Source organism: Heptranchias perlo, chromosome 5 (assembly GCF_035084215.1).
Source record: "Heptranchias perlo isolate sHepPer1 chromosome 5, sHepPer1.hap1, whole genome shotgun sequence".
Lineage (NCBI taxonomy): Eukaryota > Metazoa > Chordata > Chondrichthyes > Hexanchiformes > Hexanchidae > Heptranchias > Heptranchias perlo.
In genome coordinates this window covers 9,918,384-9,940,922 of record NC_090329.1, presented here as the reverse complement: position 1 = coordinate 9,940,922, position 22,539 = coordinate 9,918,384, and the positions used below count along the sequence as shown (strand labels likewise).

Here is a 22,539-nt window from a genome sequence, read left to right as displayed (position 1 = left end):
AATTTGGGCAGAGACCCATGAAAGGGCAAATTGTATGAGTAGCAGGATTGATAGGTCCAATTGTCTTGCCTTGTTACATACTTTATGCCTTGTGTTATCTTTGATGAAAATGTGCATTGGGCCCATGTCCACTCAGAACTTGGCTGGGACGTGCCAAGATTCTGTTCAAAGAGACTGTGAGCCTGCAAATTGAAGTGACCTGTGTCCTCAAATTAAAAAGGAAGATAAACTGCAAAGGTTGGAAATATGAAATGAAAACACAAAATTGTTGAAATAGGCAGGAGGTCTGTCAGCCTCTGTAAAGGGTTAACATTTCAGGTGTAGACACTTCGTTAGAATATTCTGATAAAGGGTCTACGCCTTAAAACGTTATCATGCTTTTTACCCTTATCTTGATTTGAACCCTGGTCCAAGAAGTGAAAGGACCATGTACTTAGCCTATTGTGCTGCCTACTCCCCACCGTATTGTTCGGTCAACAACTTCAAATACTACTTAAAACATAAAGCTGCCCAGATAGTGTCTGCAGAAGGTATTTCAAAAATGTTTCAGCTAATAGGATCGGTGATTGAATACCATTGACTAGACAATTACAACAGATCGATCACATCTGTGTACCTATTCTGTGTAAAAAGATGAAGGATCCTTTACCAGATTTAATGATGTGGAGATGCCGGTGATGGACTGGGGTTGACAATTGTAAACAATTTTACAACACCAAGTTATAGTCCAGCAATTTTATTTTAAATTCACAAGCTTTCGGAGATTTTCTCCTTCCTCAGGCAAATGTTTGCCTGAGGAAGGAGAAAATCTCCGAAAGCTTGTGAATTTAAAATAAAATTGCTGGACTATAACTTGGTGTTGTAAAATTGTTTACAGATTTAATGACAGATGGCTTTGCAACTGTATTGAACAATCAAACAGAAAAGTGTAAGATATATGTTTCTCCTGGTATTTGTGTTTAAACACGCATGTTAGCAGGGGATGTGGAATGGATTGTGGACAGATGTGTCAATGATTCTGAAGAATTTTACTCCTTGTAAGATTTTATTGTTGATATAAATCAGAGAGCACAAGTTGTTATAAGAAAAGAGGATTCCTCAAAAGAGAATAGGCTGTTTATTATTTATTGAAAATATTGCCCACCCCACCCCCAAATTATTTGATGCTTGTAACTTTTGTGTTTGACTGTTCTTTGTAATCACTCCCTATTGTGGTGTCTGAACAAGGCATTATTGTCTGAATGCAGACATGTTTACCCTGCAAATAACTCACAAAACTCAGACCAAAACAATGTACTACTTAAAAAGTTATGTTCCATTTGTTTCCTTGGTAAGGCCCCATTGATGCTCCTATTCTGTCTTGGTCAAAGGTCGCAAGGTTTGGTCAACCTTGGACAAAGGCAACCAGAGATGAGGAGTTACAGTTATGAGCAAAGACTTGAAAAGTTAGGACCTTTCTCATCAGAACTGCATAAGTTAAGGGATGACCTGACAGAGATCTTCAAAATGATGAAGGGTTATGTTAGAAATATATCGCCGTTCCTTCATCGTCGCTGGGTCAAAATCCTGGAACTCCCTTCCTAACAGCACTGTGGGAGAACCTTCACCACACGGACTGCAGCGGTTCAAGAAGGCAGCTCACCACCATCTTCTCAAGGGCAATTAAGGATGGGCAATAAATGCCGGCCTCGCCAGCGATGCCCACATCCCATGAACGAATAAAAAAAAAAGCAATAGATTTCTTCCACTGGTCGGTGAGGCAGGAATGTGAGGGCCCAAATTCAAGATAATCAGAAAAAAGGATGAAAGGAGAGGTGACAAAACATTTCTTTACATGGAGGATGGTCAGAATATTGGAATTCTCTTCCACAAACCATTGTTGATGCAGAGACTACAATTTCTCTTAAAAGATAGTTGCTCGAAAAGGAAGAATTTTCTCTGTTGAAAGGACACTCAAAAATAAATAGGTACTTTTCCTAGCATCATTGTTTATGACAATTTGCAGAAATGTTGATCACTGTCCATTATTAGGTACTGTATATGTATCTGAATTATCATCACCTTTAAATAGAGCAGCTTAAAAATGATATATAATGTATGATAAGGATACTCAATGCAAAGTCATTGACTATGGAATGTGACCAAATAATACACAAATACTACAGGCATGAACAATTTGTGTAGGTCTCGCTCGTAAATACTATAAATAGGTTGACCACACGTGTAAGTATGATTATGTACAAAGGCTTAAATTTTGCTGTTGGACTTTACTTTAGTCTGGATGACTGTAAACATGAAATCAGTCTTGCCTTTCTCCAGGGGAGTTTGTCACAAGTTCAAAATGGTGTCAGCAGGAATTAAAGTTAGAAATTGTGGTCAGGTGCAGCCTGAGCAATCTTAATTCAGATTTCTGGTTCCCTGATTTTATTGAACAAATATGAACACGTGTTAGATCAGCTGAGCTATTTTTTAAATGGTGAGAAACTGTTAAATGTTGGTGTTCACAGAGATTTGGATGTCCTTTTCCATGAAACACAGAAATTTAACATGCAGGCACAGCAGGCAATTAGGAAGGCAAATGGTATGTTAGCCTTTATTGCAAGGGGGTTGGAGTATAAGAGTAAGGAAGTCTTACTACAATAGTTACAGGGCTTTAATGAGATCACACCTGGAGTACTGCGTACAGTTTTGTTCTCCTTATCTATCTCCTTAGAGGCGGTGCAACAAAGATTCACTAGATTGATTCCTGGGATGAGGAGGTTGCCCTATGAGGAGAGAAGAATGGAACTATATTCTCTGGAGTTTAGGAGAATGAGAGGTGATCTCGTTGAAACTTTTTTAAATTCTAAGAAGGCTCGACGGGGTAGATGCTGAGAGGATGTTTCCTCTGGCTGGAGAGTCTCGAACTAGGGAGCATAGTCTCAGGATTAGGGGTGGGCGATTTAGGACTGAGATGAGGAGGAATTTCTTCACTGAGAAGGTTGTGAATCTTCGGAAATTTCTACCCCAGAGGGCTGTGGATGCTCAGTCGTTGAGTATATTCAAGACTGAGATAGATAGATTTTTGGACTCTAAGGGAATCAAGGGATATAGGGATCAGGTGGGAAAGTGGAGTTGAGGTCGAAGATTAGCCATGATCTTATTAAATGGTGTGGAGCAGGCTCGAGGGGCTGTACGACCAACTCCTGCTCCTATTTCTTATGTTCTTATGAGCTCCTATGTTTGCCATTAGGAACAATTCCTCCTGCTTTATTGCTTCCTAAGTAGTGATTTAAAAAAAAATATAGATGTAAATACACTCGGTGGCATCACTGAGACAATTTATTCAAATATTGGAACATTAACTTAAGCTGTTCTTGGGATTGAGAGGAGTTGAGAATTTGTCACAATTCCCATATCGGAATAACTTATGCAAATAAGAGAACTTTGAATTACAACAATTTATTTGGTGATCCATATTTGCACGAGTGATGATAGCATAATTTTATTGAGGGGAGTTAAATAACCATGGGCTGCCTGCAGACTTGCCTAGGATTTATGGTATCAGATCTGAAAGAATTTTCTCTGACACATAGTTTATGTTTTTTAACTTTGTATTGGATTGGTCAATTGGGTAATGATTGTATACAGTCTGTACAATGCCAAGATACTGATGTAAAAACAACGCTGGAAATTCAAAGCAGGTGAACAAGAGAGAAAGACAAGTTAATGTTTTACTTGTGATCCTTCATCAAGACATTTTCTTTCAGATGCTGATTCATATCCTGGGGCTTTTACATCATTAACTTCAGATTTCCAGCATTTTTGCTTTTCTTTCCAACAATGTAACCGATCCTCTGGAGTAATGGGGAGTGAAATTTAACTTCGGTGACAGCACTCCGCCTGATTTACCTTACCATTGAGTTATCGGAGAGGGCGGAGGGTGTATAACGGGCGGGGGATCCACTCCCACCCATTTTGCACACCCCCCCAACTGCCAAAGTTGAACTTCACCCTCCATTGATAAGTGGGATAAAGTCACAGTCTACTCAGTGACCGTTGAGTTAGGCAAACAAATGTGCTTACAGTGTATTAAAGAGGTCGCTTGTCGTCACATTCATATTGTTCCGCAGATCGTGAACTAAAACGCATATCGGCGCATGAAATACATGCTTCAGGAAAACAAAAAAATGAGAGGAAGATCAGATTCGGTCGAAGTGCTGGCATTCCACACAGTCAGCAAGTCAAGGAGAGCGAGATCAGTGGCTGACAGTCATTGCGCAGGCTTGCCAGGTTTTTAAATAACTTAAGAGGCAATGGTGTTTCAGCTGCTCCCTGAGACTTGCAGCTGGCCATGCCTGAAGTGCGATCATAGTAATCAATTTGCTTTCACTTCATGGCTGTTAAGCAACTTGTCAGAGCACAGTGTAACCTTCTCATCTGGGTCACATGGAACATCTATTTAATATAGGTTGCCATGTTGCTCCTTGTGGATGAGCAGTTTGGTAATGTTTCCTGTAATATGATTATAATGAGAGTGCTTGTTTTTATCAGATTGCAAAAAAAAAATGACTTCCTCATTGCAGCATCAGCGGCAACATTGCAGATGAAATAACCTTTTATTAACAGAGAGAGATACGTGCAGCATGGAAATTGAACCAAGCCAAATTTACCAGGGGCAATAAACAAATATAATTTAAGCTCTAATGCCTTGAAATTAGGCTGTTTGAATATTGAACACTTAATCCACTCACATGGAACTCCTTTCTATTTTAAGGCAGATACTAACCCATTGAAAATAAAAGGTTAACACTGCTGTTAAAAATAATGAACAAAGGAATTTGATATACTACCATTCCGATGGACTTACTCCAGATATTTTGCTTGTGCTCGATGCCAAAGACTACTCCTGTAAACAACCCCTCACTCTCAAAGAACTTGAGTGTGAGTTGATGCATACAGTATCTGGTAATGCAGCGTTTCCCATAGGTTGAACTGAACCCCTTGTTGCTATATTAGATTACTGACTCAATATGAGCCCTCTTGTGCCCTACTATTTTTTGGATGTCAGAAGAATAAACACTCCATCAAACTTTGCAACCTAGGCAATGAACGATGATTCAGATCATTTTAATGTGAAGGTTCAAGGATAAAATCAATAAAGCAGGTCGCACTTGATTACAGAATTTTTAACTTCTGCTTCCTTGTACAAAAGTACAAAATACACTTAAAAGCTCTCAGCGATACTACCGCTGGACCAGTGTCCGTAACAAAGTTATATATGAGGTTTTGTCTAATTACCATCGAGTGTTTACATATTCACCTTTATCTCAATGAATCGAGAAGAACTTAAGAATTGAGGAAAGGATTGCTGAATATCTCACTGCCTGGCAAGAAGCTGTCAGTCAGAGCCCCCCTCCGCCCAAGACACTCTGTGAGATGTCTTTCCACAATTACATACAGGTTTACTTGCTTCCAAATTTCATAAGCTTTTGTCACTGCAATAAAAGGCACAATGCCACTTAGCTGGCTGACAGCGTCATAACAGTTGTTAGACTCAGATCCATGCATGCCTTTACAAATATAAAAGATATAATATAAAGTTCTATAATAAATCAATGATTGATTTCTGACCTGTCACAGTTAACACTTCTGTTAAAATAGCAGGCAAAGTAATGTCTCTGTTAAAATAACAGATAAAGGCATTTCATATGCTACTATTTAAAGACGAATTTTAAGAGCTAAGTTTTTGAAAGTACTCTTGTAGGATGGCATGTTGGCATCTTAGTTTCCCAAAATACTGTCCCATCGAGCACATTTATCTCAACCCTCCTGTAGATTATGAGGGTCTAATTTTACGACATGAAGATAGTTGGTGAATCAACAGCGGAGCCTGCTCAAAGACAGTGAGCTTTTGCATTCCATCAAGTGATCCCTTCTAGTTGTATTATTGAAGTCAAGTTCAAGGCTTTGTCCATGTGACCTGGTCGACCATTCACTGAAACCTGGCAGCCAGCGCCGATTCCTTGCATGAAGTGTCAGAGCGTGTGAAGTTTTAATCTCAGAAACAAAATTGTTTTCGTTCTGTGAAGCTTCCAACAGTCCTTTTACTAGTTTCTGGTCATCCCTATATTCTGTGGGTTTTTTTTTGCGGGGTTGTGTCTCAATCAGTAAGTTACATTATTTTTTTTACCTAAAACAGTCAGTGCACTGTACGGAACAGAGCTTTCTTTAAGATGATTGCTCTGCAATGCAAACTGTTCAACTGACCTCTCTATCTACTTAATGGCAAGTTCGATCAAGTGATGATCATTGACATTGTCCTTTTGGATCTCTTTTTTTCTTTTACAGTTTTGCCAAGTCACACGTGCGGCAATCCGGGCGTAATACCGAAAGGAGTTCTACACGGCACCAGATTCAACATTGGGGATAAAATTCGTTACACCTGTCTCACGGGCTATATCCTGGAGGGTCACGCAGTACTGACCTGTATTGTTACGCCAGGAAATGGAGCGTCATGGGACTTTCCGCCACCTTTTTGCAGAGGTAATGTCGCAGTAACAACACATTGTTCAAGCAAAATCCATGGAGGTGCAAACATGTATCAAGAGCCAGTGGGTGTTTCAGATGTTAACACAAACAATTTCGCCTCTGTGATATTTAAGTCCCCAGGCAACAGGTATTCAACGTGTTCATTGTTGGGTTCTGAGACATTTTAACACATCTGTTCTGTTTCTTGTATTGAAGCCATTTAGTGTGTAATATTGCTAATGTGTTTCTGTATCCCTGCAAAACAATTCCAGGCAGACATTGAAGAATAATTTCCCTCCTTTAACAGACATTCATGGTGCTTTGTAGCAAAATGTCTCAAAAGGATTATTTTCTGAATCTGTAGTTCCTCAAATAACTTTAAATTCATTAACCAATTGACCTAAATTTCAATACATTTTGACATTGAGAGTGAAAGGGTTCATGGGATATCATATTCTTTCTGAGTCACTTCTTAGCTACTAACGGGATCAGACGTGTTTTACAAATAAAAGCTGTATGATTCTCTGCCATACCGATATTTTTTTACGTGGAATAACTTTGATTTAAATTTTAATCACCTTTGAATCTGAAAAAAAAGTTGAGATTCAAACCGTAGCTGTTGTTATTTTTCCTAAAAAGAATAAATATCGTTTCTGCATTGCTTTGGATGTTCCTTTTTTCCTTGTTTTTTTCCTCACTTTATTTCAGCGTCTTGCTGTTTCTTTATTGATTTTCTGTCTCCTGTTTTTGTTCCTTTGTGATTACTCTGGCGCTCGCCTACCATTTGTTGGTTCTCTATACCTTTGTCATTTCTCCAATTCTTTGCTGTTCATTGCTGTCCATTTTGGTATTTCTATAGCTCTTCACTCTTTTTCTCTACTGTTTCTCTAGTTCTTTGCTATCTCTCTGCTGTTATTTTAGGATTAGTGATTCCTGTAGAGATGGTAGCACTGCACTTAAGTCAGATCAGCTGGTCTTGACAGTTAAATGAGAGATGCTTATGTGGCCGTACCACTACTTAAATCGTATATATCTTAATTTAAAGCATGATCTTAACCAGCAACTTTAAATTTTATTGACATCCATAGAAAGGTACCGTAAACATATGGGAGCTGGTTTTAATCTCAGTTGGAGCCCGGAAGCAGCGCAGATGGAGTATAACAGAACACAAAAATGGATACAGATCAGTTCTGACTGGCCTCTGTCCATTTAAAGTGCTTATTTGCAATTCTGATGAAGCTTCGGGTGGGTGCAGGAAGCTTCTCTCTAAAGCTGGCAGGGGCTTCAGAATCAAATATGAAAATGGGGATGTCCTGCCACACAATGTTTAGGTGGGCAGAATGTCCAGTGTAAACATTGTTAAAGAAACTCGGCATTCGAGGGTTGCTGGGGACTGAGAATGTAGCCAGATGTTTATTTAAAGGGTCCAGTAATATAAAGGTAAGTTTTTTTTTAAGTTAACTTCTGGACTGTTTCTGTTTTTTTTTCTGGTTCTCATGGTTCATATGCCAGTTTTTTCCCCGTGGCCTATCTGAAGTGTTAAGAAGAGGTGGACCTATAGAGGGATGTCGGGCAGACCAAGCTGCATGACTGATGCTCCATGCCCACTAGGTAACCATATCTGCAGACAGAGATGAACATCACTGTGGCAGATGATTTAGTACAGGAAGAGGCTTCTATTCCTAAAGGAAGCTGGAACAGTAGGCCTGATAGCATCACTAAGATATGTGAACACCTGACAAATCACCCCAATAACAGTATGCCACACTTTCAGTTGTACCGCCTGAGAGAAAACATGCCAGGGTGATTAACAGCCAACCCTGGTAGCTGCGCTCACCCAGATGCTACCAACCATATCTGCAGGCCCTGGCACAGCTACTTGGCAACAGCTGTGGGGAGCTGCCTTCATGGTGCCCAGCTAATCAGGGAGTCAGATACGGAACTGTGCCATCTCCTGCAGACTGCTGCAGCTACAATTCAACATAGGGCTGGCACAACCAATGACAGTAAAGAAGACTTGCATTTATTTAACACTTTTCATGACCTCAGGTCCCAAAGCGCGTTACAGACAAATAAGTACTTTTGAAGCGTAGTCACTGTTCTAATGTAGGAAATGTGACAGCCAATTTGTGCACAGCAAGGTCCCACAAACAGCAATGAGATTTCCGACCAGCTAATCTGTTTTTTTCTTGATGTTGGTTTGAGGGATAAATATTGGCCAGGACACCAGGGAGAATTCCCCCTGCTGTTCCTCAAAATAGAGCCACGGGATCTTTTACGCCCACCTGAGAGGGCAGGCGGGGTCTCAGTTTAACAGCTGATCTGAAAGACAGCACCTCCAACTGTGCAGCGCTCCCTCAGTGCTGCACTGATGCGTCAGCCTGGAATAGCACTTGAACCGACAAACTTCTAACTCAGAGGCATGAGGGCTAGCAACTGGGCCATGGCTGACACTATCAGTCAGTTGTGGCCTTAAGCCTGCTTTCCCTTCTTGTAGGCATGCTGCAGTGCCGACTTATGGAGATGGTGGCATGGAGTTGCAAGTATCACGGGGAGCGAGTAGATGGATGGATTCAGCACTTCGAATCTGGCCAGTTCGAAAGGATAGTCTGTATTACGCTTCAGCATTTGCCATCTTTCCCTTTTTTTGATCTCTTTCATTCTCTTTACCTCGGTTAGGCACAGGAGTGAGACAAGTGTGATCGAAAACAATTTGTATTTGCCAGTCAAGTGATTTTATTGAGTTAATTACAAAATCAAACAAGCAGATTCACAAAAGATAGGCATTTTGTCAACGAAACAGAGAGAAAGATCAAACTTGGGCTTAGCTTTAAAAATCCAACATGTGGACTGATCCATCGGACTAAAGGGTGGATTTATAAACTAAAAATACAAAACTTACTGGCAGTTTTCATTTTCACCCAACATTTCTGCAGCAAAAGAGGACAAGAGCTCTTGTTTCTGTATCATGTCTAAATACAAGGCTTTTTACACGGTTCTCCACTCCTTACTTGAATAATAGTACAAGATTTTCCTCCTTCAAGTCAAAAAAAATACTTTTACTCTTGTTTTCATGCTCTGTCTCGGGTACACAATGATGCACATGAATGAATAAGATTCAACTGCCCCAACAACATGTTAGAAAATAAACAAGCAATGTCAAATTTTGAACGTGAAGTTTCACTTGTCACACAAAAAAACTGCCCTATTCCTCTCGGCAACCTCATGCAGTACTATCTCCACTTCAACATCCATCAAATCGGGGTTGGTTTTATATAGATTCAGCATTACTACAGTTGAGATCTAATGGTGAATCTGCATAAAACTTTAGTAAGACCTCGGATAAGAAGGATGTTGAGGCAAAAGAGAGAGTACAATTCAGGTTCGCTCGGACCCTGCCTGGTACCAGGAAAAACAAATACAAAGAAAGATTTGAAAAGTCAGGACTGTTTTCTTTGGAACAGAGGGGATTACGGAGTGTTTTGATAGAGGTATTTAAAATTATGAAGGGATGGGACAGAGTAGATGTGACTGTGACCGAGGTGCACTATCCCTCCTTATCCTTCTCGACCTGTCGGCAGCCTTCGACACGCTTGACCACAGCATCCTTCTCCAATGCATCTCCTCCGTTGTCCAGCTGGGTGGGACTGCCCTCGTCTGGGTCCATTCTTACTCATCCAGTTGTAGCCAGGTAATCTCCTGCAAAGGCTTCTCTTCTGTCCCCCGCACCTTTTCCTCTGGAGTCCCACGAAGACCTATCCTTGGCCCCCTTCTATTTCTCATCCACATGCTGCCCCTCGGCAACATCATCCAAAAACACAACGTCAGGTTCCACATGTACGCTGACCACACTTAGTTCTATCTCACCATCGCCTGTCTCGACCTCCACTGCCTTTGTGTTGTCAGACTGCTTGTCTGATATCCAGCTCTGGATAAGCTGAAATTACCTCCAATTAAACATTGGGAAGACAGAAGCCATTGTCTTCAGCCTCTGCCACAAACTCCGTTCCCTAGCCACTGACTCCATCCCTCTCCCTGGCCACTGTCTCAGGCCAAACCAGACAGTTCACAATCTTGGCGTACTATTTGATCCTGAGTTAAGCTTCCAACCACATATCCTCTCCGTCACCAAGACCACCTACTTCCACCTCCGTAATATTGCCTGTCTCTGCCCCTGCCTCAGCCAATGTGCTGTTGAAAAACTCATCCATGCTTTTATTGCCTCCGAACTCGACTATTCCAATGCTCTCCTGGCTCGCCTCCCATCTTTAAGTTTATGAGTCCATAAACTTAAACTCATCCAAAACTCTGCTGCCCGTATCCTAACTCGCACCAAGTCCCGTTCACCCATCACCCCTGTGCTCGCTGACCCACATTGGCTCCCGGTCCGGCAACGCCTCGATTTTAAAATTCTCATCCTAATGTTCAAGTCCCTCCATGACCTCATCCCTCCCCATCTGTGTAACCTCCTCCAGCCTTACAACTCTCTGAAAATGCTGCGTTCCTCCAACTCTGACCTTTTGTGCATTCCCCACTTCTTTCGCCTCACAATTGGCATCTGTGCCTTCAGCCGTTTAGGCCTCAAACTATAGAATTCCCTCCCTAAACCTCTCTGCCTCTCCACCTCTCTCTATTCCTTTAAGACACTCCTTAAAATCTACCTCTTCAACCAAGCTTTTGGTCACTTGTCCTCATGACTTCTTTGACTCAGTGTCAACTTTTATCTGATTACGCTCCTATGAAGCGCCTTGGGATGTTTTACGACGTTAAAGTTGCTAAAATTATGCAAGTTGGTTTTGTTGTAGATAGAAGCAAGACTGCTTCCAGAGATTAAGGGCTCTAGAACGAGGGGAAGAGATTTAGGGTGGAGAGCAGGAGAAACTTTGTTTACACAGAGGGTGTGGAATGCACTACTGGAGTTAGTGACTGAAGCAAAGACCATATCAACATTTAAGAATAAGTTAGATCGGTGGTGGTGGAAAGGGGAATAAAGGAATATGGAACAGGGAACTTGGCATTAGGACTACTTCTCGTGTGGAGGATAAATGCTCATTTGGACTGGTTGGGCTGAACAGCCTGTTTCTGTGTTGTAATCTCTACGTCAGGTACTGGGCTGCTCCATCACTGGCCTGCGGTCTTATGCCCGTGTGTTGGGTTTGCTTTTTGTTCAACTTTAACTGTCACTTCTTCACCTACTCTCACTTCCACCTTGGCAAAGGTTACAAATCGGTTGAGATGCCTTTGAAACTTTTTCCAAAGGCTGTATTTTCCAAATTCATATCGCTTTATTGTGCCACTTCCTTTTGATTGTCTGCAACCCTTTAAATTTTACTTGCATGAAATTTTCTTCTTTTTCTCCGTAGTCTGATCTGGGTATCCATCCAGATCTGCACCTGGAGCTGTGAATAATTATGCAAATAGTCTGTCTCTAGATGCTTGAGTGTTATGAGTGCATTACCATTCTAGTGAGATTGATACCAATTCTAAACCTTTTAGAATTGACTAACACCAGTACATGAAAAATCAGTCCCTAATCTTTTGCGTTCTCCTAGTGTTCAAAATGATAAGGGTACTTATGGATATAGACTGATAGATAATAGACAGGAGAAAAACCGCAAATGTTTATAGCTTCGGTTGATCATCTTTCATTCTCTATGGAAGTAATGTTGGCCTCAAGAGAAGGGTTCTTTGGCTGAGCAAGTAAGAGAACCTATTCAACAAGGACGTCCTGGATGTGACCTTGATGATGTTTTGTGTGGTAAATGGGCAGTAATTACCCATAGTTACTGTCCAACAGTTCAGAATGTCATTTTCTACTTTTTCACCTGTCAGTTTTCTGTTGATGGTAAGTTGAATAATATAATGGAACATATTGAGTCATAAAATAGAAGATACCATGATCGTCCAACTTAAAATAATACATTTGACCGATTACAGCCGTGATTTATTTCCAACTGGCATGGACTGAAACCCAGTAACCCTGTTAAAGGAGACATGAGATTTATATTCTATGGAAAAAGTGATTAAATGGAAAGATGAAATTATGGAATGCAATAGCTGTTAAGTAGAAGTGGATATATGTGAGCTAAAATTGCACAAAGCGTAACTAAAATCTCAAAACAATAAAGGAAATGGAGGACGACAGGAAGTGGCTCCATGATCTCAGAACGATAGTCAGGATGAAGGTGACCGAGAATGGAAAAAGACCAAGAAACAAAAGCAACAGTGAAGCTATGCCACCAATAACATCACTAACTACTGGTGAAAGAGGGCAAGGAAAAGCATATCCAGCACGTTCAGGTTCAGGTTAATATTTTTTAATATTATTTCAGATTCATTAAGTAAAAATAGGCTTCTGTTATTGAAGCCCACAGCATATGTAGCCCTTTGATAGGCAGTATACTATGTTCAGTGTCTTATGCGGTACCCTGATGGAAGAATTGTAGAGCCACAAAAGATGTTCTGCCATTGGGATAAGGCAACTGGTTTTAGCAATGCAAATATGGGGAGCTGACACATGGATATCACTCTCCTGCCATCCCAACTGCAAAAGCGCCAATATAAAAGCACCATCATAGTAGTTATAGTCAGTACATGAGTATGGTCTATAAATCAATAAATCAGTTAAATTTCAAGAAAATAAAGACCAGCCTCTTTAGGAATAATTTTATCCTTCTTGCTCAGGTCTAAAGTGCACAGAAATGCTGTCTCCAGCAGTACACAGCCTCCGGCACAGAAAGACCTCAACATGGATGGAAGAATTCAATTTAGATATATTAACATGCCAAAACAGCAGCAGTGAAAGCACTTCAAATCCTAGATCTGCGTTTAAACTGAAAATTAATGCCATTTTTTTCAGCTGGCTTTAATAATTAATGTATTTTTAAAAATTCCCAATAAAAATATACCTTCGTACCTGGTTGCTGTAGATTTAATATATAGACATGGTATCTTGGAGAGTTGATGTTCTGTTACAATAGTAGCTCCATGGTTTTCTGGTCCTTGGCTGCAAAGCCATAATGTATGGAGCACAAGAGACAACTTTCTTTTTGCAGATGAGACATGGGGAAACAAATCTTATTTGTTTGTGTGGTACTCAGTTCAGGGGTGGAGCTAATATCAAAGGATTGGGGCAGGGGGGTGGGATATGAGGTCCTGATTTGACTGACTTGGTCCCCGGTGGCAAAACTTTAGGCGAGGGGCCTGGGGGCTGGAGAGCGAATGCTTTGCGGTTGCACACACAGCATAAGCATGTGACGCCCTCCAATACCATGTTGTCATTTGCTTCAGACCCAAAACGGCAACTTGATAGTAGGTGGGAATTTAAAAACTGAGTGAGTAAATTATGCGCTGTCCGTCTTGGCCGAGTCCTGATATACAAAATTGTCCGACCTCAAAGTGACTGGGAGGGATGGGTAATGACCCCTGCCCGCCCCCACCCCGACCCCCACTGGTGGTGTTTTGCACTAACATCCTTCCCCATCATCTTAGTTTCTCAATAATACTAAAAAATCTTGCTTCTGTTAATGGAGCAAGATGAGCTGATCCCTGTAATGCGCTCAGTTTTCCAAAGTTGACAATATGATCGGCAGTCCTTTTAACCTTTTAAGTTGTGTGGAGTAGTTATTGATGTCTGCTTAAGGCCCAGTATGGAATTGCGAGAGACTGGCTGGGACTCGGGGGGAACCACTGGAAAGTGGCAGAGAGCCGATGGGCTGGGCGCCTCTGAATTTTACCTGTAAATTCTGATGGATAAAGAAGCTGACTTAGAGCTGGCGAGCAAGGAATTAGTAAAGTATTTTAAACTAGAAGTCAGACAAAACAATTAATCGTTTGTCTTGTGTGACTATTGATCAGGCAGCAGCTTAGTAACAAATTGAAGACAAATGTGATTGACAGTAAAATGATGCTGACTATTGGAAAAGATTTTGAATCTGGAGCATGTCAGGGACAGTAACTTGAGTAAAAACTTCCAAGAGGAAAATCATGAACCATTTGAAAGATTGAGGGTAAAGCTGCTTGGAGAGAAACAACTTAAGAATAAATGCATGAATGAGAAACTCTTCAAATATAAGGTTTTTTTTTTCCCATTTGTGGGCTCCTGAGCTGGGACTGGAGTGCAGCAGGCCACCTCCTGATTGCTTCTGCATGGTTGTTACTGCTGAAACCTCTGGTCCCCATCTCATTATTACATTCAAGCTTCTACCTTCTACGGCAGGCTATCATCAGGAGCTCAGAAAAGTGAAAGGTGGGATTTTCTGCACTGCAGCAGGTACTTAAAGGGACTACAGCCACCAAGTTCAAAGTGCTTGGGGTAGAATTTTTGCCGGGGTTCCCCGATCTCTGCTGTAACCTTGGTGGAAGATCAACCGAAGCTCTGGAGAAATGACATAAACCCTTTGACACCATTTCTCTCGGGCTTCTACCAATCTCCTGCTGAAGTTAGGACAGGAGATTGGGAGAACTCCCATTGAAATTACAAAGAATGCACAGCACAGAAACAGGCCATTCGGCCCAACAGGCCCATGCTCTACGTGAGCCTCCTCCCACCCTTCTTCATCCAACCCTATCAACATATCCTTCTATTCCCTTCTCCCTCATGTGTTTATCTAGCTTCCCCTTAAATGCATCTATGTTAGTCACCTCAACGACTCCTTGTGGTCGCGCGTTCTGCATTCTTACCACACTTTGGGCCTCCTGAATTCCCTATTGGATTTATTGGTGACTATCTTATATTTATGACCCCTAATTCTGGTCTCCCCTGCAAGTGAAAACATCTTTTCTATGTCTACTCTATCAAACCCTTTCAGGTCACCCCTCAGTCTTCTCTTTTTTTAGAGAAAAGAGCCCCAGCTTATTCAATCTTTCCTGATAGGTATAACCTCTCAGTTCTGGTATCATCGTAGCAAATCTTTTTTGCACCTTCTCCATTGCTTCTATATCCTTTTTTTAGTGTGGAGACTGGTAGTGCTGTCCTTGTGATGGGTATTGCCTGCAGATGGCCTTGCAGCTGTTGGCAATGATCTGCAACAGCCTGCATGCTGATTTGGAGCTTCTGGAGCCAGGTCCCGTCAGGCATTGCCAGGTAGGTGTGCCAGGCCTGCAAATATGGTTGGTGGCATAATGGGAATGGCAGTCTGGCTCTGATGCCAGCTGATCTCTCTGGCCTGCCTTCATTTCTTTATTAGCACTTCAAGCATTAAAAACTCCAACTGTGTTGCTTTAAAAGCAAATCTAACAGGTAATGAAAACTTCCATTCAAAAAAAATGGCTGTCTCTCTTTAAGTGCTTCCTTCCTCAAATGTCAGAATTCAATTTGCCTTTAATGCCTTCTTTGAATGGACAGATTTAATACTGGGAGGCACTTCCACTCAATAATGGAGGGCTGAATACCAGTGCCCTTGTTTAAGTGCTGTAGGCATGCATAATCATATTCTTGCACTTTGTGTGAGCCATGATGCGGAGATGCCAGTGATGGACTGGGGTTGACAAATGTAAGGAATCTTACAACACCAGGTTATAGTCCAACTGTTTTATTTGAAAATCACAAGCTTTCGGAGGCTTTCTCCTTCGTCAGGTGAGTGTGGGATTCGGATTCCATGGAAGGTTACCGCATTTATAGTCGGAGAACAATACCTGGTGATTACAGATAATCTTTCCAACTGCCCGTTGTCAAGGCAATCAAAGTGTTCAGACAGGGAGATGTTACCTACAGGACCACCAAATACACAAACGGCCAGAACAAAAAACAGACAGAGAGAGAGAGAGAGAAACATCCGAAAGGAAGAGAAAGACAGAGACTGACCCGTTGTATTAAAAACAGATAACTTTTTTTCGCTGGTGGGGTTACGTGTAGCGTGACATGAACCCAAGATCCCGGTTGAGGCCGTACTCATGGGTGCGGAACTTGGCTATCAATTTCTGCTCGCCGATTTTGCGTTGTCGTGTGTCTCAAAGGCCGCCTTGGAGAACGCTTACCCGAAGGTCGGTGGCTGAATGTCCTTGACTGCTGAAGTGTTCCCCGACTGGGAGGGAACCCTCCTGTCTGGCGATTGTTGCGCGGTGTCCGTTCATCCGTTTTCGCAGTGTCTGCATGGTCATGACCATGCAGACACTGGGTATTGCCTGCAGATGGCCTTGCAGCTGACCATGCAGACACTGCGAAAACGGATGAACGGACACCGCGCAACAATCGCCAGACAGGAGGGTTCCCTCCCAGTCGGGGAACACTTCAGCAGTCAAGGACATTCAGCCACCGATCTTCGGGTAAGCGTTCTCCAAGGCGGCCTTCGAGACACACGACAACGCAAAATCGGCGAGCAGAAATTGATAGCCAAGTTCCGCACCCATGAGTACGGCCTCAACCGGGATCTTGGGTTCATGTCACGCTACACGTCACCCCACCAGCGAAAAAAAGTTATCTGTTTTTAATACAACGGGTCAGTCTCTGTCTTTCTCTTCCTTTCGGATGTTTCTCTCTCTCTCTCTCTGTCTGTCTTCTTTTCTGGCCGTTTGTGTATTTGGTGGTCCTGTAGGTAACATCTCCCTGTCTGAACACTTTGATTGCCTTGACAACGGGCAGTTGGAAAGATTATCTGTAATCACCAGGTATTGTTCTCCGACTATAAATGCGGTAACCTTCCATGGAATCCGAATCCCACACTCACCTGACGAAGGAGAAAGCCTCCGAAAGCTTGTGATTTTCAAATAAAACAGTTGGACTATAACCTGGTGTTGTAAGATTCCTTACATTTATGTGTGAGAGCCATATATACCTGTGTAAAGGCAAGCCAACATGTATGGCTCTGCGTACTGTGCATTTGAAGCAGGGACCCAGAAGAAAGACATTTCTGGTTCCTGCTTGCCAGATTTATGCTGGCTGGTGTATTTTCCCCACATTGGATTTTCTGGGCTCTGTTGTGTTAAACTCTGTTGTCATAGAGCAAGGAAAAAAATCTTCACATGATAGAAACTATATTTTTTGGATAAAATTTTGAAAGTCTCACAATTTGTGACTTTGCTGCCACTGTGCTGAATAATTCTGAGTAGATCCCAGTCCAGTAGCACAGGAACCCAGTGAACATATCCAAAATTACTAAAAACTACAAGGAACCTTATGAGTCGATGCTGAAGGTTACCTTGGGTATATAAGAATGGCAGGAAGAAACTCGAAACAAACGGATTCACCTGTCCAGCTTGCCCCTTTGGGCTCCCAAACTAGGGGCGCAACCATGTATAAAAAGTTAGAGGGGATATCATGGGCAACTGTGGGATTTGATGAGGGGGACATGTCCCATCAAAAAGAAATGGGCCTCGACATCTGTAAAATATTTTTGAAAGCTCCCCAGCGTCCCCATACATGGCTAGCTAAAATTGCCCATATCTTTATTTCTTCTGGTAATTGAGTAGAGCTACTACTAAAAGCTGCCTGGGGCCAGGAGGATGCTTTCATTCAGTGTTTGAGATCTGAGGAGAAGTTAGCGCAGGCCATTTAGAACTTGTGGAGCAGCTGCTAGAAGCTGAACGGGACCTAGGCATACAGCTTGTTATAGTTAGATCGTTCCCATCTAAACCCTTCGAGCAGTTATCGGTCCAGCTCTTAGTTTCCTTATCAGCTACGTGACAGACATCTGCTTTCCATGTTGTGGAAGGACCTGCAGAGCAGGTTGCATTGTCTTTTGGATGAGACGATAAACCGAGGCCCCTTCTGCCCCCTCAGGTGCACATAAAAGATCCCATGGCATTATTTCGAAGAAGATCTGGGGAGTTCTCCCCAGTGTTCTGGCCAATATTTATCCCTCAACCAATATCACTATAACAGATTATCTGGTCATTATCTCATTGCTGTTTGTGGGAGCTTGCTGTGTGCAAATTGGCTGCCATGTTTCCTGCATTATGACAGTGACTACACTTCAAAAGTACTTCATTTGCTATAAAGCGCATCCTGAGCTTGTGAAAGGCGCTCTATAAATGCAACTCTTTTCTTTATTGCAGCAGCCATCTTGATGCTCTAGACGTCCAAATCCACTTGCTTATCACAAACTGTTCAATCCAGGCCTTACAGAAAGGGCTTTGACAAAGACACTTGCTTATGGGAGGCTGCTCCCCTGCTCAAGCCTTGGGTTAATATTGCAGTTGATGTAATCAGAGCCCGATCTGCATTTTTAAAGAAGGACCCTGCCAACTCCAGGTGGATGCCCTCACTGCCACTAGTTTCAAATTGCAGTCGGCCAGATCTGGCCGGGGATTCATCGGGTAAGTCCCCCGCTCCATTTCAACTGATTCCTTCCCCCCCCCCAACCCTGGCCCAGTTTCTGCTGGGCAAGGGGGTTAAAATTCTCTCTTGTGCTGTCATTCAAGGCACCCGTTGTTGAAGATATGGAATGGAATGGGTGATGGTGAACAATATGGCCTCATTCCTCTTTTGAGAGAAAGATGAGTTGAGTGATCCGCTCAGTGATCCTCTCTTTGACCCTTACACAGTTCTTGGAGATGGAGTACACCGTCGGATAAAATCTAAAATTTGGCCATGCAGCCTTCGAGCTTCCAGATTTTTTCATGAGGGCAACAACTAGGTACTTGAAAATCGATGAAAGCAATTTACACTGATTTCCCCTTGTACCTTGCGATGCTCTGCAATCTCAAATGAAGCAATAACTGTCCGACACTTTTCACACAACAGTGAAATCCTGACTCACCCACGTATAAAAAGTAGCTAATTCAGTTTTTATGTGTGGAGCTTAGCTAAAGAAGTCTACTGGTGAAAAACATTCTGTATATGGCAAACCTTTTAAATATTTTAATGTTCCCAGTGAGGATTGATACCAGGAAGCATGGAGCTTGTGTGCTAACACCATTGACCTTTTCTGCTCATTAGTGTCATAAATATACAAATCACATGCCTACCAATATTGATGCATGATGTCAAAATCTAAATTTGTGCAGAACAAGGCAGACTTATTTTACTTCCATCTATATGTGGATTTTTTGATGAACACAGACCTTTTGCACAGTCATGCAATTTTCTCTCTTAAAGATTGCTAATATTCTCTGCATCAATTTACAGTGTATTTATGAAGAAAATTCAGGCAAAATGGAGCCAGGTTAGATGAAAGGCTCAATTATACCTTTTCAATTTTTCACTCTAATACAGAAAATGAAGAATGGTGAGGGTTGGCGATGTAAGAGTACTTAACGGAGGGAGTACTGAATGGAGGGGACAGCATCAAACAGGAAATTAGAGATGCATGTAACAAGGATACTACTGTAATCATGGGTGACTTTAATCTACACATTGACTGGCCAAACCAAATTAGCAATAATACTGTGGAGGATGAATTCCTGGAGTGTGTACGAGATGGTTTTTTTAGACCTGTACATTGAGGAGCCAACTAGGGAACAGGCTATCCTAGAATGGGTATTGTGCAATGAGAAGGGGTTAATTAATAATCTTGTTCTGCGGGGTCTTTTAGGGAAGAGTGACCATAACATGATAGAATTCTTCATTAAGATGGAAAGTGAAGTAGTCCAATCTGAACTAGGGTCTTCAATCTAAACAAAGGAAACTACGAAGGTATGAGGAGTGAGTTGGCTACGATAGATTGGGACGTTTCATTAAAAGGCATGACGGTGGATAGGCAATAGCTAACATTTAAGGAACGAATGCATGAATTGCAATAATTATACATTCCTTTCTGGCACAAAAACACAAAAGGAAATGCCGCCCAACCATGGCTAACAAAAGAAATTAAGTGTAGTATTAGATCCAAAGAGGAGTCACATAAAGTTGCCAGAAAAAGTAGCAAGCCTGAGGATTGGGAGCAGTTTGGAATTCAGTAAAAAAGGACCAAGAGATTGATTAAGAGGGGAAAAATAGAGTATGAGAGTATTCTTGCAAGGAACATAAAAGTGGACTGTAAAAGCTTCAACAAGTATGTAAAAAGAAAAAGATTAGTGAAGACAAATGTAGGTCCCTTACAGTCGGAAATAGCAGAGCAATTGAACAAATACTTTGGTTCTGTCTTCACGGAAGAGGACACAAATAACTTCCCAGAAACGCTAGGGAACCAAGGGACTAATGAGAAGGAGGTATTAAAGGAAATTAGTATTAGTAAAAAAATAGCGCTGGAGAAATTACTGGGACTGAAAGCCGATAAATCCCCAGGGCCTGATAATCGGCATCCCAGAGTACTAAAAGAGGTAGCCATGGAAATAGTGGATGCAGTCGTTGTCATCTTCCAAAATTCCATAGATTATGGAACAGTTCCTGCAGATTGGAGGGTGGCAAATGTAACCCCACTATTTAAAAAAGGAGGGAGAGAGAAAACAGGGAACGACAGACCGGTTAGCTTAACATCAGTAGCAGGAAAAATGCTAGAGTCTATTATAAAGGATGTGATAACAGGACACTTAGAAAATATCAACGGAATTAGACAAAGTCAACATGGATTTATGAAAGGGAAATCATGTTTGACAAACCTACTGGAGTTTTTTGAGGATGTAACTGGTAGAATAGATAAGGGAGAACCAGTGGATGTGGTTTATTTGGATTTTCACAAGGCCTTTGATAAAGTCCCCACATAAGAGGTTAGTATGCAAAATTAAAGCACATGGGATTGGGGGTAATAGATTACTTGGTGACTCAATAGCATTTTGATTCATAGGGAATGAAGGTTTATCTATGAGTGGAGCATTTTGTGGCACAAACGGGTTTAATATCACTCACAAAGCAAAAGGTTAATGTATGTGCATACCAGTTGGACGTGCGAACACTGGAAACAAGATCCTGAGCCAGTGAAATTGATCAATTTGTAGGCTTACAAGCTTTGGGGTCGTGGCAAGCAACTGGGTAATCAGACTCCTCCCTCTCGTCAGTCAGGAGCTAAATCTAAGGTAACTGGCTCTGCCTCTGCTGTTACAAGCAGCATGCATTCACATGCCCAGTCCAGCCCAGTGGGACCCTTTGTGTTGTCTCCATGCTGCAGTAAAGTGCATAAATAAACATTCTCTGCCATCACCCCAGGAATCGTTCTCTCACCGTAATGTGACATGCTAGGGATTGGAATCACCAATTTCCTATTGTTTCCTAATTAAAAGCAGTCATAGAATCATAGAAAGGTTACAGCACAGAAGGAGGTCATTCAGCTCGTCGAGTCCGAGCCGACTCTATGCAAGAGCAATCTAGCTGGTCCCACTCCCCACCGCCCCCCCCCCCCCCTTTCCCCGTAGCTCTGTAAATTTTTTCCCTTGAAGTATTTATCCAATTCCCTTTTGAAAGCCACGATTTAATGTGCCTCCACCATTCCCCTGGCAGTGCATTCCAGATCCTAACCACTCACTGTTTAAAAAAGTTTTCCCTCATGTCGCCTGTGGTTCTTTTGACAATCACCTTAAATCTGTGTCCTCTGGTTCTTGACCCTTCAGCCAATGGAAACAGTTCCTCTCTATCTATTCTGTCTAGACCCTTCATAATTTTGAACACCTCTATCAAATCTCCTCTCAACCTTCTCTGCTCTAAGGAGAACAACCCCGGCTTCTCCAGTCTATCCATGTAACTGAAGTCCTTCGTCCCTGGAATATTCTTGTAAATCTCTTCTGAACCCTCTCTAAGGCCTTCACATCCTTCCTAAAGTGCGGTGCCCAGAATTGGACACAATACTCCAGCTGTGGCTGAACCAGTGTTTTATCAAGGTTCATCATGACTTCCTTACTTTTGTACTCTATGCCTCTATTTATAAAGCCCAGGATCCTGCATGCTTTTTTAACCGCTTTCTCAACCTGTCCTGCCACCTTCAATGATTTGTGCACCTCTCCCCCCAGATCTCTCTGTTCCTGAACCCCCTTTAGAATTGTACCCTTTAGTTTATATTGCCCGTCCTTACATTTGCTGCCAGAATGTTCGCACTTCTCTGTGTTAAATTTCATCTGCCACGTTTCCGCCCATTCCACCAGCCTATGTCCTCTTGAAGTCTATCACTATCCTCCTCACTGTTCACTACACTTCCAAGTTTTGTGTCATCTGCAAATTTT

At 42.0% G+C, this 22,539-nt stretch overlaps 1 protein-coding gene across 1 annotated transcript in view; it reads left to right on the top strand.

Moving 5' to 3' along the window:
- Nucleotides 1–22,539, top strand: part of LOC137321575 (CUB and sushi domain-containing protein 1-like) — a 2,214,006-nt gene that overhangs the window by 880,225 nt on the left and 1,311,242 nt on the right. The window contains exon 4 of the mRNA XM_067984007.1: nt 6,331–6,525. Coding sequence (XP_067840108.1) covers nt 6,331–6,525 — 195 coding nt within the window. The remainder of the gene's footprint in view (nt 1–6,330; nt 6,526–22,539) is intronic.